Here is a 13,805-nt window from a genome sequence, read left to right as displayed (position 1 = left end):
CAGCTGCTTTTTAACTGTTGTACAGCCAACTGTCCCAAGCCTTTTTCATTTCACACTGCAGGTTTCTAACGCTACTACAAGACCCCTTGACCCTTGTTGTCCTGTAAGCTGTATACTGATCATGAACGGGCCTACAGCGCACAGACCCAGTAGGTCACAAAATTCCCTTAACGGTCAGAACTCCAAGTCTTTCTTCATTGTGGGAGAGTTGTGGGCCTTTTAGTTCCCCGTGTCCTTGTCTCATAATTTGCTTATGGCTCTTAGACTCACTAGCCATCAGAAGGAGGTTCATTTCTGAAGACGTGACAACATGTTAGCCATTACAAAGACCTTATGAACCTGAGTCTGGTAGGCTCGGTGTGATCAAATCCTTCAAGTTTGACTGTGTAATGTTTAATCATTTTCAGGAATGTTTTCAGTAATTATTAATAGGGATGCACAATATTGGATTTTTTGCCGATATCCGATATTTTACGACTCATTTAGCCGATTACCGATACCGATATTTTTTCCCCGCACACCTTATTGCAGAGATCATCAACTCTCTTCTGTATTGGAATTAGCGTACAGTATAATGGTGATACTCTTATCACATTTGTTACAACGGTCACTTTGAAAAACTTCCACACCACAGACATTTTGGCTTCTAACTCTCTCATGCTGCAGGTAGACAACGTGATGTCATCACGCTGCGCCGCACAGGTCTTCTTCGCGCCGGGGACATTGCGCAGAGGTTGGGCATTTAATCAAGTATGCAGCAGCCCATTATTTTATCGGTTAATTATATATATATAATAAACATATATATATATTTGCCGATATCCGATAGTTCAATATCGGCCGATAACGTGCCGATAATATCGTGCATCCCTAATTATTAATATATCTGCTTTTATTCAAACAAGTGGATTAAACCACACGGAGTAAAGACGCGCCAAAACATGAAAGTCTACCTTGACGGAGCCGATACACATGCAACATTATATTAGAGCTCTTTGCAGGAAGCTTTTAAACCATGTTCCCTTAATGTGGTAAAAGTATGACATACAGTTTGTACCTCTCCAGAAAGGCCCCCCCTCTTTTATACATCCTCAACAACAGCAGAGGTAAAAGTCTTGCCGAGAATCATACCACAGTTTATAAATACCTTTTACAATCGTCCCGTCTTGCTGAACCAATCAACACAAGGACCGGCTCGTACTGATGGAGGTAACTACGCATCTGCACTTTGGCTGTATTAGAAGTAATATGTTGCTGGGTTGGTGATTAGTGGATCATATGAAAGTTAATTCAAATATTCATTAGAAAATGTGATAATGTCTTGCATTTTTTATGAATAGAAATGATATCAACATAATTAAATACCTCATTTGGGTGAACATTCAGTTTAATTCCAAAGCGATCTAATTGGAACTTACTTAAACACACTAAGCACGGACGAACAACTAAAGTAAGAGTTTGAAATCAGATGGAACAATAAATGTCACAACATCAGTCGGTTGCTTTCGTGCTGCTGAGAATGAGTTGATCAGATCTCAGCTGTAGTTTCGTGTTGAATGCTGTGGGGTGCTAGCGCTACCCACTGGACAAGAGAGGGAAATGAAATTTACAAGAAAGCAAGGAGCCTGAAGTGTGGACTAATCCACATGTACTAAATGTATAATTGTCATATCTAGAATATGATATGTTAAATGTTATTATGCTTCTGTGAAACCTGTCACTTTTTACCAGTTGTGAAATTGTGAACATTTAAAATGTTTACCTCAGTTTCTGCTGGGTTGCCTGTGTGACACATGAAGACACTTGTCCAAGCAGGAACACACAGATGGAAGTAACGCCCTGAACCACGTAGGTGTCGCAGTCAGAGCCGTTATGCACATAGCAGGACCCTGCAACAGGAACATCCAATCAGAAAGAGGTTTTAATTAAGGTCATTAATCACACCTGGGCTTTTCATGCTACGACATGTTGAAATATCTGCTGTCAGGCAGGTGTATATTAGTCACAGAAAGACAAATAATCACTTGTAAATGTCATTTTTGGGGAAATATTGGACAAATATCAACTGAGAAGTAAACAGGTGAGAGGTGAGAATAAAACAGAATTTAAATGACCATAAAAGCTAAATTTAACTACATCTCCATTCAAGTGTTCCAGAGCAGTGTTTGTCCACCGTCCTCACAAGGTCAGGGCACGAAAAATATCATATCATATCTTACTTTTTATTCAAACCCTAGTCTGCTCTAGTGAAGTTTACAGTTTAAAGTCGAGGTGAAATGAAAAATGTCATTTTAATCCTTTTAGATCACATCCCCAGTAATGTTGTGCATCTATTTGACAATATAGGCCAAAAAAAATACAGAAAATCCATTTCTTCGTATTCTTATATCAAAATCTGATCATTTTTTTTCCCGGTAAAACTAAATTTCACGCGTGCTTACGTAAGTTAGCACCAAACAATTTCAACCAATCAATCTGCAACATTTAGCCGCAGAGCACCAAGAACGCTCGGTCAGTTAGCTAGCTGCTGCGCTGTGGAGAACGTCTGTCTACGCCCACTTCTCAGCGATCAAATCAAATCTCTCTAATGATATGTCCCGCCTGCACGTCCTGTTTCACTTGGAAATGCGTCACGGAAGCTAGATACTCTCGAAATGCCGTTTCAGCTCGACTTTAAGCATTGAAGATTCAAACTGGGGATGTTTGAGGAGGCATAAAGTCACTTTGTGAAATTTTGAATTTTCTCTGGACATTCTTTAACCCGTTTTTTAGTCATATCTGTCTGGTGTGGTTACTCAAAAAACATGATATTGATATTACATTTACGTATATATTCTTTCACCATGACTGAAACATCCGGAATATATGACGATGCAAATAATCTTCATTTCAAATCTTGCTGCTGGACAGGAAGTCTCTTTCATCACTGAAAAGTCTTCTCTTAGTGACTGTGCTTTTGTGGTTTGAATTTCACACACTTGTTTCCGCTACACACTGAACCACAAGTGTTTCTTTAGCAGATCAATGTAAAAAAAAAAGCCTATTATGGTGTCAACTCTGCACACACATCACTCTGCACACTGAAGTTCTCTTTTTGACTGAAGGGAGACTTTAACATGTTCAGAGTGTTGCTTCAGTCATGTTATGTTATGTTAAATTTCACTCTATTGAAAGGTATTTTTGTTTATGTTGGATTTACTGTAAATGCTACATAAAAGGAAAAAGTACAGCAACTTACAAAACAAAGCTAATATTGAGGGTCACACTCATTCTATATACCTGCACTGCAGGAAACATGTTGTAACTGATGAGACACACCAGGTTCTGCAGATGGATACATAAAAACCTTGTCAGAAGAAAAATCTACTCAACATTATTACTGATGCACATTATATGGACAATGATTTCCACAGACTATCATGACTCGGCTGCACAGTGCTGCAGCGGGTAGCGCTATCGCCTCACAGCTAAAAGATTCTTAGCTCGGACAAAGTGGTCCTCCTGTTTGGAGGTTGCATGTTCTCCTTGTGCGTGGGTTCCCCCTGGTAAGACATGCTTGTTAGGTTAATTGGTGAGCACGGTCCAAATTGCCCGTAGGTGTGGGTGTGAGCGTGAAAGGTTGTCTGTCTCTATGTGTCAGCCCTGTGATTGACTGGCGATCAGTCCAGGATGTACCCTGCCTCTCGCCCAATGACAGCTGGCATAGGCTCCAGCCCTCCTGTGACCCTGAACAGGATAAGCGGTATAGATAATGGATGGATTCCATTCCAAAAGTTCAGCCAACAGTTCAGTTTAGTGTGCTAACGCGAAACACCAGCCATCGCATAGTTTTGGTCCCTGTGGAACACCAACAGGACAGCTGGGTGATGTATCCCATCAAGTACAACTTTGAGTTCTGTGTGTCTTTCTTGGGCCTCAGTGATGGGTATAATTGTTTGCCTATTATCCCTAAATCTCATGAACCCTGTGGGGTCACGGTGGTTGTGGGGGGAATTGTCTTCTTTACCCGGGTCATGGAGGTCATGTAGTATTTACAGCTCATAAGCATTTACCATTATGGAGGGAAGAGGGCTCTGTATATCTACCTCTTGTGTTGTGTGCTGCTACATCATAAGGCAGCAAGGATATGGCACAGTCCTCCAGCTGAAACATGGTGAGTGGACACAGTTTTCATTGTGACTGGATTTCATCCTGTTTAGCATCAGACTAAAAAGACACATCCTGTTGATGCTGCATGGTTCATCTGTTTAATGCCACATATATACAGTCATGGCATGTTTTCATTTATGTATTATACATCTTGCTGTACCCACACCAATGATATTGAATCAATGTTTCCATGTCAATATGCGTATGGGTATTAAATACAAATCAACAAAAAAAAAACATCAATAAGAAAGCACTCCAGTTTTCTGATTGATGACTTATTGATTCATGATGCTCAAATGAAAGAAACAGTTTGGTTGTATAATTGTGGCATGCAGGGGAGAGGAAACAGGAGATCAGAGGAAAGGAAACATGGAGAGGAAAGGACAGGACAGACAAGGAGAGAAGAGGATAAGAAAAGGAGGAGCGATGACGAGAGAACAGTAAATGGAGGAAAGGAGAGGAGAGTAAAAATGAGACAAAAGACAGAAGAGGAAACAAGAAGAGGGGAGGAGGAGGAGGCAGTGGGAGAGGAGAGGAAGGAGCAAGAGAGAGAATAAAGGGAGAAAGAGAGGAGCAACAGGTAGGGTCTACAAACAGGTCAAGAATAATTGCATGTAATATTCTTATGAAAGACGTTTGCTTTGCTTCTCTGCTGTTTGCACAGGGCAGCATCTAGAAACAGCACATTCCCCCTCATGCTCCACGACTGCACGAATCCTCTTAAAACAAAATAAAGAAATAACTGATGCCGAGTGCCAGAGGTCCCGTCCATGAGATACGCAAGTGCTCGAGAGCTAATCCACAACAAGGGTTAGACGGCAGCTGTCGAGAGGCCCGTGAATCCGAGCAATATGATGTCATCGCCCTGCATCCCCTTACGCTGTTTTCCACAGTTCCTTGGCAGTCATGTAAATAGCTCGACTTAATCCTTGTCTCCGGGGTACTTTTGATCAAACAGGGCTGAGTGTACCATCCTGTCATCACCCGGGCCCTATAGAATAATCCCTCATGTGATCCCGGGACTGTGCTGGTGGGGGCAGCGGACCACACCCTCCCCTGGCTTAGTCTGCATTCTCACAAAATTGGAGGCTTGAGTAAATATTTCCATGACAAACTGACAGTGTTTGTAATCCCCTCTAATGAAATGCATGCCCCAGTATAAACCTTGCCTGTTGTGCAATTAATGCCCCCCTACACTTGCACAGTTTGCTGATCATTGGCTCGTTATCATAAGCCCATGTGTCACAGTAAAACCAATAATGAGTGAAGCTGAAGCAGAGAGCAGGTGATGATTGTGTCATTACTATTGGATCTAATTAGAGTGTCATTGTCAAACCCTGCAGGCACCCAAGAAAGCAAAGAAGAGAGGAGAGGGAGTCGGCTCTCCGTGTTTGAACAGGACCAGATGCAGGAGTTCAGAGAAGTCAGCAAAATGTTTCTTTTACAATGTGAGCAGTTTAGTCTGCGGTGACTGCCTACAGTGCATTAATGTGGAGACAGCATGTAGCTATGAAACCTCTGCAGGCTTTAACTATCACGGACTGAAACTAATATTGTTTCCTTCACAAGCTTGACCTGAGCCTCGCTGCCTCTTTAGGTAGGACCACCTGTGTCTGCTTGTGTGATAAAGTGCTTATTCATCCCACAACATCCTCTAGACCAGACAAAAAACATCAGTTCATCCTGAAATGAACCGTCAGATTAATCAATAATGAAAATAGTAGTTAGTTGAAGCTTGAAACTCTATTCCAACTTATCTGCCATCTTTCTCCGGGGCACTCAAAAGTCAAACAGGAAGTGACTGATGAGATGCTGAAAGAGGCCCATTTTTTTCTCACTATGTTTGGAGGGAAACTAAAAGGTGTGAGGATGTTACCTTTGTTTTCATTTCCCATCGAGTCAGAGCTGCAAGTGTTTGTCTTCAGGTGTCGACCCGGAGAAAAGCATCATCAATGCTTTCAAAGTTCTTGATCCTGAGGGAAAAGGAAGGTTAAAAAAGATTTGTGAGTAACAGTCAACTTTTGGTGAAGATGAGGTGAATAAATATCTGCTGACCATCGCTGCTTCTCTTCACAGTGTGAAAGAGACAGGTTCTCTCCTGAAGAGGTAAGAGCTTCGACAAACGTTAGCACGACATTGATGAGTTTTGATAAGAGATATTCTTACTTAGTTTTAAACTTCTGGCTCCTAGGTGGAGCAGATGTTCGTGGGCATTCCCAGCACATGTCACAGGAAACCCAGAGGACAACAAAAGAGAAAGAATGGATTTATCATCCCTGAGGTCCATGTGGACGTTTAAACTGAGATATGTGCCTGATCCTACAGGCTGCAGCACAAATATAAAGCTACAAATAACATTTAACTTTTAAACTTCATTTTTCTTTTAAATGAATGGTAAATGTATTAGTATGTAAATGTATGTCTGTTACTTCACTACATACATGTAACCTCTTAAAATGTAATATGTGAAATTAAATGTAACCACAGAAAAAATGAAAAACAGGGTGTTTATATATTTTTGATAATACACGCTTTTAACGAATAAGGGAAGCAGCAGCACTAAAGATGATATTTGCAAAGATTTGCGTAACCGTTTTGATGGTGTAGGAAATTTCCAGTGGTCAGGAGGTTAAACATGCAAGCCTGGGGGAAGTTCGGCTAATCCCAGAGTGAGACACAACAATTACTCTTTTGCGTTTGGCTCCGGGGAGATAGGTTTGTGTGCTGCTTTAAATTACACTGTTGCATCAGAAAAAGCTGTTTAAGTAGTGATATTTAATTAGCTGTATATGGTCATTTGAGGTTGAGTTCAGTGTCTTTTAGGGATGAACTCTTTCTTTCACTAAGTGTTAAAGTTCTTCCCATGAAATCAACCCTGAAAGATGTGCAATAATACCTTCAATATCTAGCTATATGTTAACTATGTACAACAATACTTTTCTGGACATATCTATATTCATATTCATGTTGATATTTATAAAATGCATAATTATGTGCATGGTACTAATACTATTAGTTCCATGTGCAGTATCGGGAGCAATATAATCTTTTTATTCAAAATGTATAATCTTGCGCTGTAGAAGTTTTTAGCACATTATAACCGTCAATACAACTGTCACCATTACCAGGGTTCCCACTCTTTTTCCAACTCTCCAGGACCTTTCCAGTATTTTTTCTTGAAAATACAGGACAGCACTTGCTCTCAAACGGTCATATAATTTACCGGCAGGCCTAGTACTGACACATTTAACCCTAGTTTTATTCCTCCTCTTTTTATGATGCAGGGATCATGATGAAGTGTCTCAAGGGATTATTACACCACTGCTATGTTCCGCCTTCTGTGTAAAATGCATGGAGGCGGAATGGCGGGGCGAAGTCGTTCATTAGGCCTACATCTATCCAAGTTACACCTGAAAGAACATAGCAATATATTGGGGAAAAAAGATAGTAATATTCAAGTGTCATACTTTTCTACCATCTTTCAGTTGGTTTGAAAGTGTCAAGGCGGCAATCTTATTTCGCTTGCAGGACTTGATTGCGAACAATGACTGTATATGATTGCGAACGTGATAGCTGTGGGAGCCTGGACTGGAATTGAGGCGGCAAACTTGTGCTACCGGCTAGCTGACATTAGAATATGTCATCAAGAAATTTTAAATCAAACGATCCGGTGTTTTAGTTGCGCACTACCGGAAATTAGCATCGCGATCGCGATAATGTTATCAAAACAATCAATTTTACTTCACATGCTTAATATAAAATGATATGTGTACTCATACTTACAGGAGTATAACTATTAGCTGCTCACTTTAAATTGCGAACAATCTGCTGCTTCAATACTGCACACTAACCAGGTACAGCAACCTCAAAGGGTCAAAACTCAGAAACGCAATGAGTTTAAAAATACAGCCACCACTAGGAGGAGACATTGCGTGCCAGACAGGTGAGGGCAAACCTTGGGGCAAACCTGTCATACCGCACAGCTTATCGTACCAACAGTCATGTTTAAAAAAAAAAATAAAGAAATACACACCTAGGTTTACGTAGGCGATCTAAGTGCGGGGCAATCTGAGTGCTATTTTCTGAGTGCGAAAATTAAAATTTTCCATGACAATATAAATTATTTCCAGGATATCTGGTCATTTTAATCAATTTCCAGGTGTTTCAATGACTGGAAAACTAGTCTCTATATTAACAGGTTTTCCAGGACGCGTGGGAACCCTGCATTACTTCTGCAAATAACTATTGTATTGTTTTTCTTTTAGGCACTGTCTCTTTTGCATTAACCTATACACTTTATATTTTATATTTTCACTGAAATTTGAGGGTTTTTTTGTTTTTTTTGCATTTCTCTTATTTGTACTGTATTCTTCGGAGCTATCGGACACTATAATTTCCTACGGGATAAATAAAAATGTATCTTATCTTATGTTAATAAATTTTAGAAAGCTAGTGCACTTTAAAAATAAAGGCTATTTTTCTCAAATAGCTTCCTTCATACTAATGTAACTATAGTGCTTCAGAAACGTGCCATACCCGTATTATTCTGACATTTCTTAGGGTTAAATAGTCATCAAAACATAGCCATCCCTTGACAGTCAAGTATGTGAGCATGTAAGGAGGGGATTTCTGTGACTGGTTTTGGAAGCCGATGCTCGAAACATCCAGTAAATTAAAACTAGTTAATAGTCAAGATGATGTGTTGATTTTTTTCTTCACTCTCACATGAGAATTCTTTCTCCATCCAGGCCAGCAGGGGGCAGCAGCGGAGCAGCTACCACCAGCCTCCTTGAAGCTGCTGGCTGGCTGTACAAGGTGCGGCAGAGAAAAACAGAGAAGGCGACACCATCATCGCTAGCTAACGGCTAGTGTGGTGAACATATTTTTTTTTAGTCCTTGTTTCTTAGCAAAACTCAAGATTGGATGTAGATTTTTTTTAAGTTAGGTGTCTATGTAGCGTATTAGATAGTCAAAAGTGGAAACGAGCAGCTATAAAGAAGCACGCCAGGCCAATATCTTTACCCTCTTTAGCCGAACATCTACGAAGCTACGTAGCTAATGCCAGGACAGCTAGCGGGCTAGCTTTCGCAAGTGTGTTAACGCCAAGACCTAGATTAGACTGAATCGATTTTCCTAACGCCAACGTTACAATGGCTGATGTTGACAAGCTCAACATAGACAGTATCATCCAGCGTCTTTTAGAAGGTAAGTAAATGCTAAAATATAACCTTTAAAACATCACTTTAGTTATCTGCATGACGCTATGACAAATCTTGACAGCACACAGGCGGCTACCTTTAGCGAATGTTTATCAACACCAAACACTAGTCACATTCGCTATCTAACCCCAATGTGTCATTCTTTATGGGTAAGCGCCAATGTACAGCTAATTTGTATCTGTGTTGGGAATGTAAGTGGTCCTGAAGGGCACGAGATGACATTTACTTCCTTTGCATACTGTATGTCTCACTCTAACATTGCGCGGTACGTGTGTTCACCATCTGTCCCGCACAGCCTCAGCACAGAGATGTTGTGCCAGGCATCGCCAACTCTGCTGGAACCGTGCTCATCTATTGTTTTTGCTGACCTTTTGTTTATGTTTTCTTGCTGCAGTCAGAGGGGCAAAGCCTGGCAAGAATGTGCAGCTGCAGGAGAATGAGATTCGTGGATTGTGCCTCAAATCCAGGGAGATCTTTCTCAGTCAGCCCATTCTTCTGGAGCTGGAGGCACCTCTCAAGATTTGTGGTTAGTTATTATCATTATTATTATTTAATAAATATATGTCTAAAAAGCATTAATGTCTTTTCACATTAAGTTTTTACTCTAAGTATTTAGTTTGCTCTTGTAAGATAATTGATTATCCCTTGTCCTTTAGGTGACATCCACGGGCAATACTATGACCTGCTGAGGCTTTTTGAGTATGGGGGCTTCCCTCCAGAAAGCAACTACCTGTTTCTGGGTGACTATGTGGACAGGGGGAAGCAGTCTCTGGAAACCATCTGTCTTCTGCTGGCCTACAAAATCAAATACCCAGAGAACTTCTTCCTGCTAAGGGGAAACCATGAGTGTGCTTCAATCAACAGAATATATGGTTTCTATGATGAGTGTGAGTTTTGAACTTCAATAATTTAAAGAATCAAATTTTAAGTAAAAGGCGCCTAATCATAACAAAAGTTATCTCATGAAACTTCATATATAGAGCAGGTCTATAGAGCACAGACTCTTTGTAATGACATTTACAACTTTATAAACATTAGAGCAAACACTTGACCACAGGAGCAAGAAAAAACTTTATTTTAACGCACAGATATTTCAAGCGGAACCAGACCCATAGGCGGACAGCCATTTGCCACAATCGATTAGGTTGAGTGAAAGAGAGTCAGATGCACAGACGACTATGAAATAATGATTATTACAATAATAGAGGTAGAACTTATAATAACAATAACTACAATAATAAAATAGTTATGACTGATGATAATAAAAATAGTACAAAAAAAAAACATTAGTGGGAACCAAGCAGACCCATGGCGTCATGTGATCCACAACAATGATCGAAAGGTACCTGTAAGATGAGATAGAGAGCACAAAAACACAGGGGAAAATAGAAAGTCAGTAACGGGCATTAATGTAAAATGATGTATACAGATGGAGAGAGAGGAGCTCAGACTATCAAGTCCCCCATCAGTCTAAGCCTAGCAGGGCCTAGGGGCTTCTCTAAGGCAAGCCAGCTCCAACCACAAGCTTTATCAAAAAAAAAAGTTGTAAGCTATCTATGTCAATTAGAAATGGTATCTGCCTCCGAGACCCAAACTAGAAGATATATCCACAGGAGAGAGGCCCGATTATTAAAGGCCCTGCCTCCCATACGACTCCTGGAGACTTTAGGTACCACAAGTAACCCAGCAATCTGCAAGCCCATTGTCCTAGACGGGTAATAGGGAGCTGTGATCTCGTCAAAATATAATGGTGCCTTGCTATTAAGGGCTTTGTAGATGAGAACATAGATTTCAACTATTCTAGGAAGCTAATGCAGAGAAATCAATATGGGAGTTATATGATCTCTTTTCCTAGATCTTGTCAGCACATGTGCAGCAGCATTTTGGACCACCAAAAGCAATGATCCAACTTAAAGTAACAAATCCATGGACTTTTCTGCATCTGTGCAGCAATTACAAAAAGATCACAATTTATAGTTTCGGGCATTTCTTTTTAACCGCCTTCTGTATCGTAAAAGTGGTTTAATTCTGGTTTTGTATGCATGTATTACTGTGTGGCTTAAGTGCACAAAAAAACCTTACTCGTGTTTTCAGCCTTCACATTGAATATACGGTAGAGCTTTGTAATAGCGCTGCAGCAGTAGAAGTGTGTTTATTGTTACTAATACTTAATTGAGAGATTTTTTTTTTCTTGACATTTTTAGGTAAACGAAGGTACAACATCAAGCTCTGGAAGACTTTCACAGATTGTTTTAACTGCCTTCCTATTGCTGCCATTGTTGATGAGAAGATCTTTTGCTGCCACGGAGGTGAGTTTTGAGTAAAAACAATATTTTCGTCTAAAAATTGCTTTTCTTTTTTTGCACATATTTCCTTTAATTCTGAAGAACATTAGGTTATAATTTTATCTAGAAGAAAAGCAGTCTACTTAGCATGTCATCTACCCCCCTTTTGCCTTCAGTAATGCTGCCTGTGCAGTTTGTCAACTGACGTCAGACTCACCCATGTGTAATAGGTATTGGCCTCAATATCAGTGAGTTAATTTGTACCTTTCCTTCTGTTCTTTTAGGACTGTCACCTGACCTCCAGTCCATGGAGCAGATCAGACGCATCATGCGTCCCACTGACGTCCCTGACCAGGGTCTGCTGTGCGATTTGCTCTGGTCTGATCCAGACAAGGATGTTTTGGGCTGGGGGGAGAACGACAGGGGTGTATCATTTACCTTCGGCTCAGAGGTGGTGGCCAAGTTCCTGCACAAGCATGACCTGGATCTGATCTGTCGTGCCCATCAGGTAATCACGATCACCTCTGCCATTATGAACAGGATAACAAAGGTCACAGGACATGCTGAAACAGTTGATACAAGGGTTGCAGCACGTTGCATACTGTGCAAAGAACTGACTGTGTACACTGAACAGTTTTTCCCAACATTTTTGGCTTGTGACTCCTCAAAAACAAAAGCAATGTCCACTTCTGAATCCTGTTGACCCCAATAACTGGTTGTGTACGTGTGGTGGTTGTAACCGGTTCAATTAAAGAATTTTATGTTCTATTTGAAAGAATAATTTAGAAACCTGAAAGGATATAATTATCAAGTAATTGACGGCGACAGTCTGGAAAAATAACAGGATTTTGTGTGACAGAATTTGTTTCTGCTTTCTTCTTGTGTTAATCTTGTGTTGTCATCCATTCAATGAGTTTTTGTAAGTGTTAAAGCCTGTTTCTTTTTTTATTCTTATCTCACATGCAGGTTGTTGAGGATGGCTATGAATTTTTCGCAAAGAGGCAGCTTGTCACTTTGTTCTCGGCGCCTAACTATTGTGGGGAGTTTGATAATGCTGGTGCCATGATGAGCGTGGATGAGACCCTCATGTGCTCTTTTCAGGTAAGTTGCCTTTAAATCATTGTGTAATGTTGACAAAGCTACATTACAGTCGTAGGTAAATTGTTCAGAAAGAACTGCTACAAGAACTAATACCAAATTGTAGAATTTGGAGACAAAATGCCAGTAATTCTATGGTGTTTATTTTTCTACTTTACGTATCCCTTTAATTATTTTTACATTGGAGTAATAAATATCAATACACAAATGTACAACATATTTTCTTGGAATCAGAAATTGTGTTGGGTCACCATTTGTTCACCTGCAAAAGGAAGGCTTCATCATTAGAGTGTTTGACACTAATGTGATGCTATCTTATCCAATATTTCAAACTTTCTATTTCTTTTGTAGATTTTGAAACCAGCTGAAAAGAAGAAGCCCAACGGCAGCCGTCCCGTTACTCCACCCCGCAACATGGTCACCAAGCAAGCCAAGAAATGAGATTGGGGACAAATGGCCGGAGTCTTACTCCTCTGTTCTGCTTTCGTCTTCTGCATTTGAAGGATTGGTTTTCCTTCATGCTGCCAATACTGAAAAGATATTCACTCCTACCCGATGAAAGCAAAATATTTTGTTGTTTTGTCCACAGGGGTAAATTGATATGTCACCATGAAAACCTCAGGTGTTTTGCACTCCATTTTGCAGCTAGTCTTTGCCACATATGACTGTTCAATCAGGAAAATGTAACAATATGGCTACTTATGCACAGGAATGCCTTGTTTGAAGCTGTGCACAATTTTTCAATTTTCTTTTATGTATTATTCATTTGTCATCTTTTTCTCACTGTCGGTAAAGGGTAATAATGGCTATAAAACCAATGGAGAAGAGTCACAAACACCTGTTTACTTATGTAAAACATTATTTACAGTTTATTTCTGTCAGTGTCTTAGGATATTGACTTTACACTGCATCATCACATTTTTAAACAAGTGTTGTGCTAAATTAAATGAATAAACAAGCACTCTTGTAATGTCTAAATCTTTCTAATAAACTTTGAGTGTATTTTAGGGGGAGATGGTATCTGAATGTCATTTATTCCTTTGCTTTTGGTTTT

General features: G+C 40.1%; 1 protein-coding gene across 1 annotated transcript; it reads left to right on the top strand.

The window, feature by feature from the left end:
• Window positions 1-8,965: 8,965 nt before the first annotated feature.
• ppp1cc (protein phosphatase 1, catalytic subunit, gamma isozyme) lies at window positions 8,966-13,764 on the top strand. Its single transcript, XM_069682775.1, has 7 exons — window positions 8,966-9,354; window positions 9,763-9,894; window positions 10,025-10,255; window positions 11,573-11,677; window positions 11,938-12,161; window positions 12,620-12,754; window positions 13,103-13,764. The coding sequence occupies exons 1-7, from the start codon at window positions 9,300-9,302 to the stop codon at window positions 13,190-13,192; spliced, it is 972 nt and encodes a 323-aa protein (XP_069538876.1). The 5' UTR covers window positions 8,966-9,299; the 3' UTR covers window positions 13,193-13,764.
• The last annotated feature ends 41 nt before the right edge of the window (window positions 13,765-13,805 follow it).

The sequence above is a fragment of the Semicossyphus pulcher genome, unplaced genomic scaffold (assembly GCF_022749685.1).
Source record: "Semicossyphus pulcher isolate SPU_LCO1_2020_fin unplaced genomic scaffold, fSemPul1.0.p SCAF_6, whole genome shotgun sequence".
In the NCBI taxonomy this organism is placed as follows: Eukaryota; Metazoa; Chordata; class Actinopteri; order Labriformes; family Labridae; genus Semicossyphus; species Semicossyphus pulcher.
This window is presented reverse-complemented; position numbering and strand designations above follow the sequence as displayed.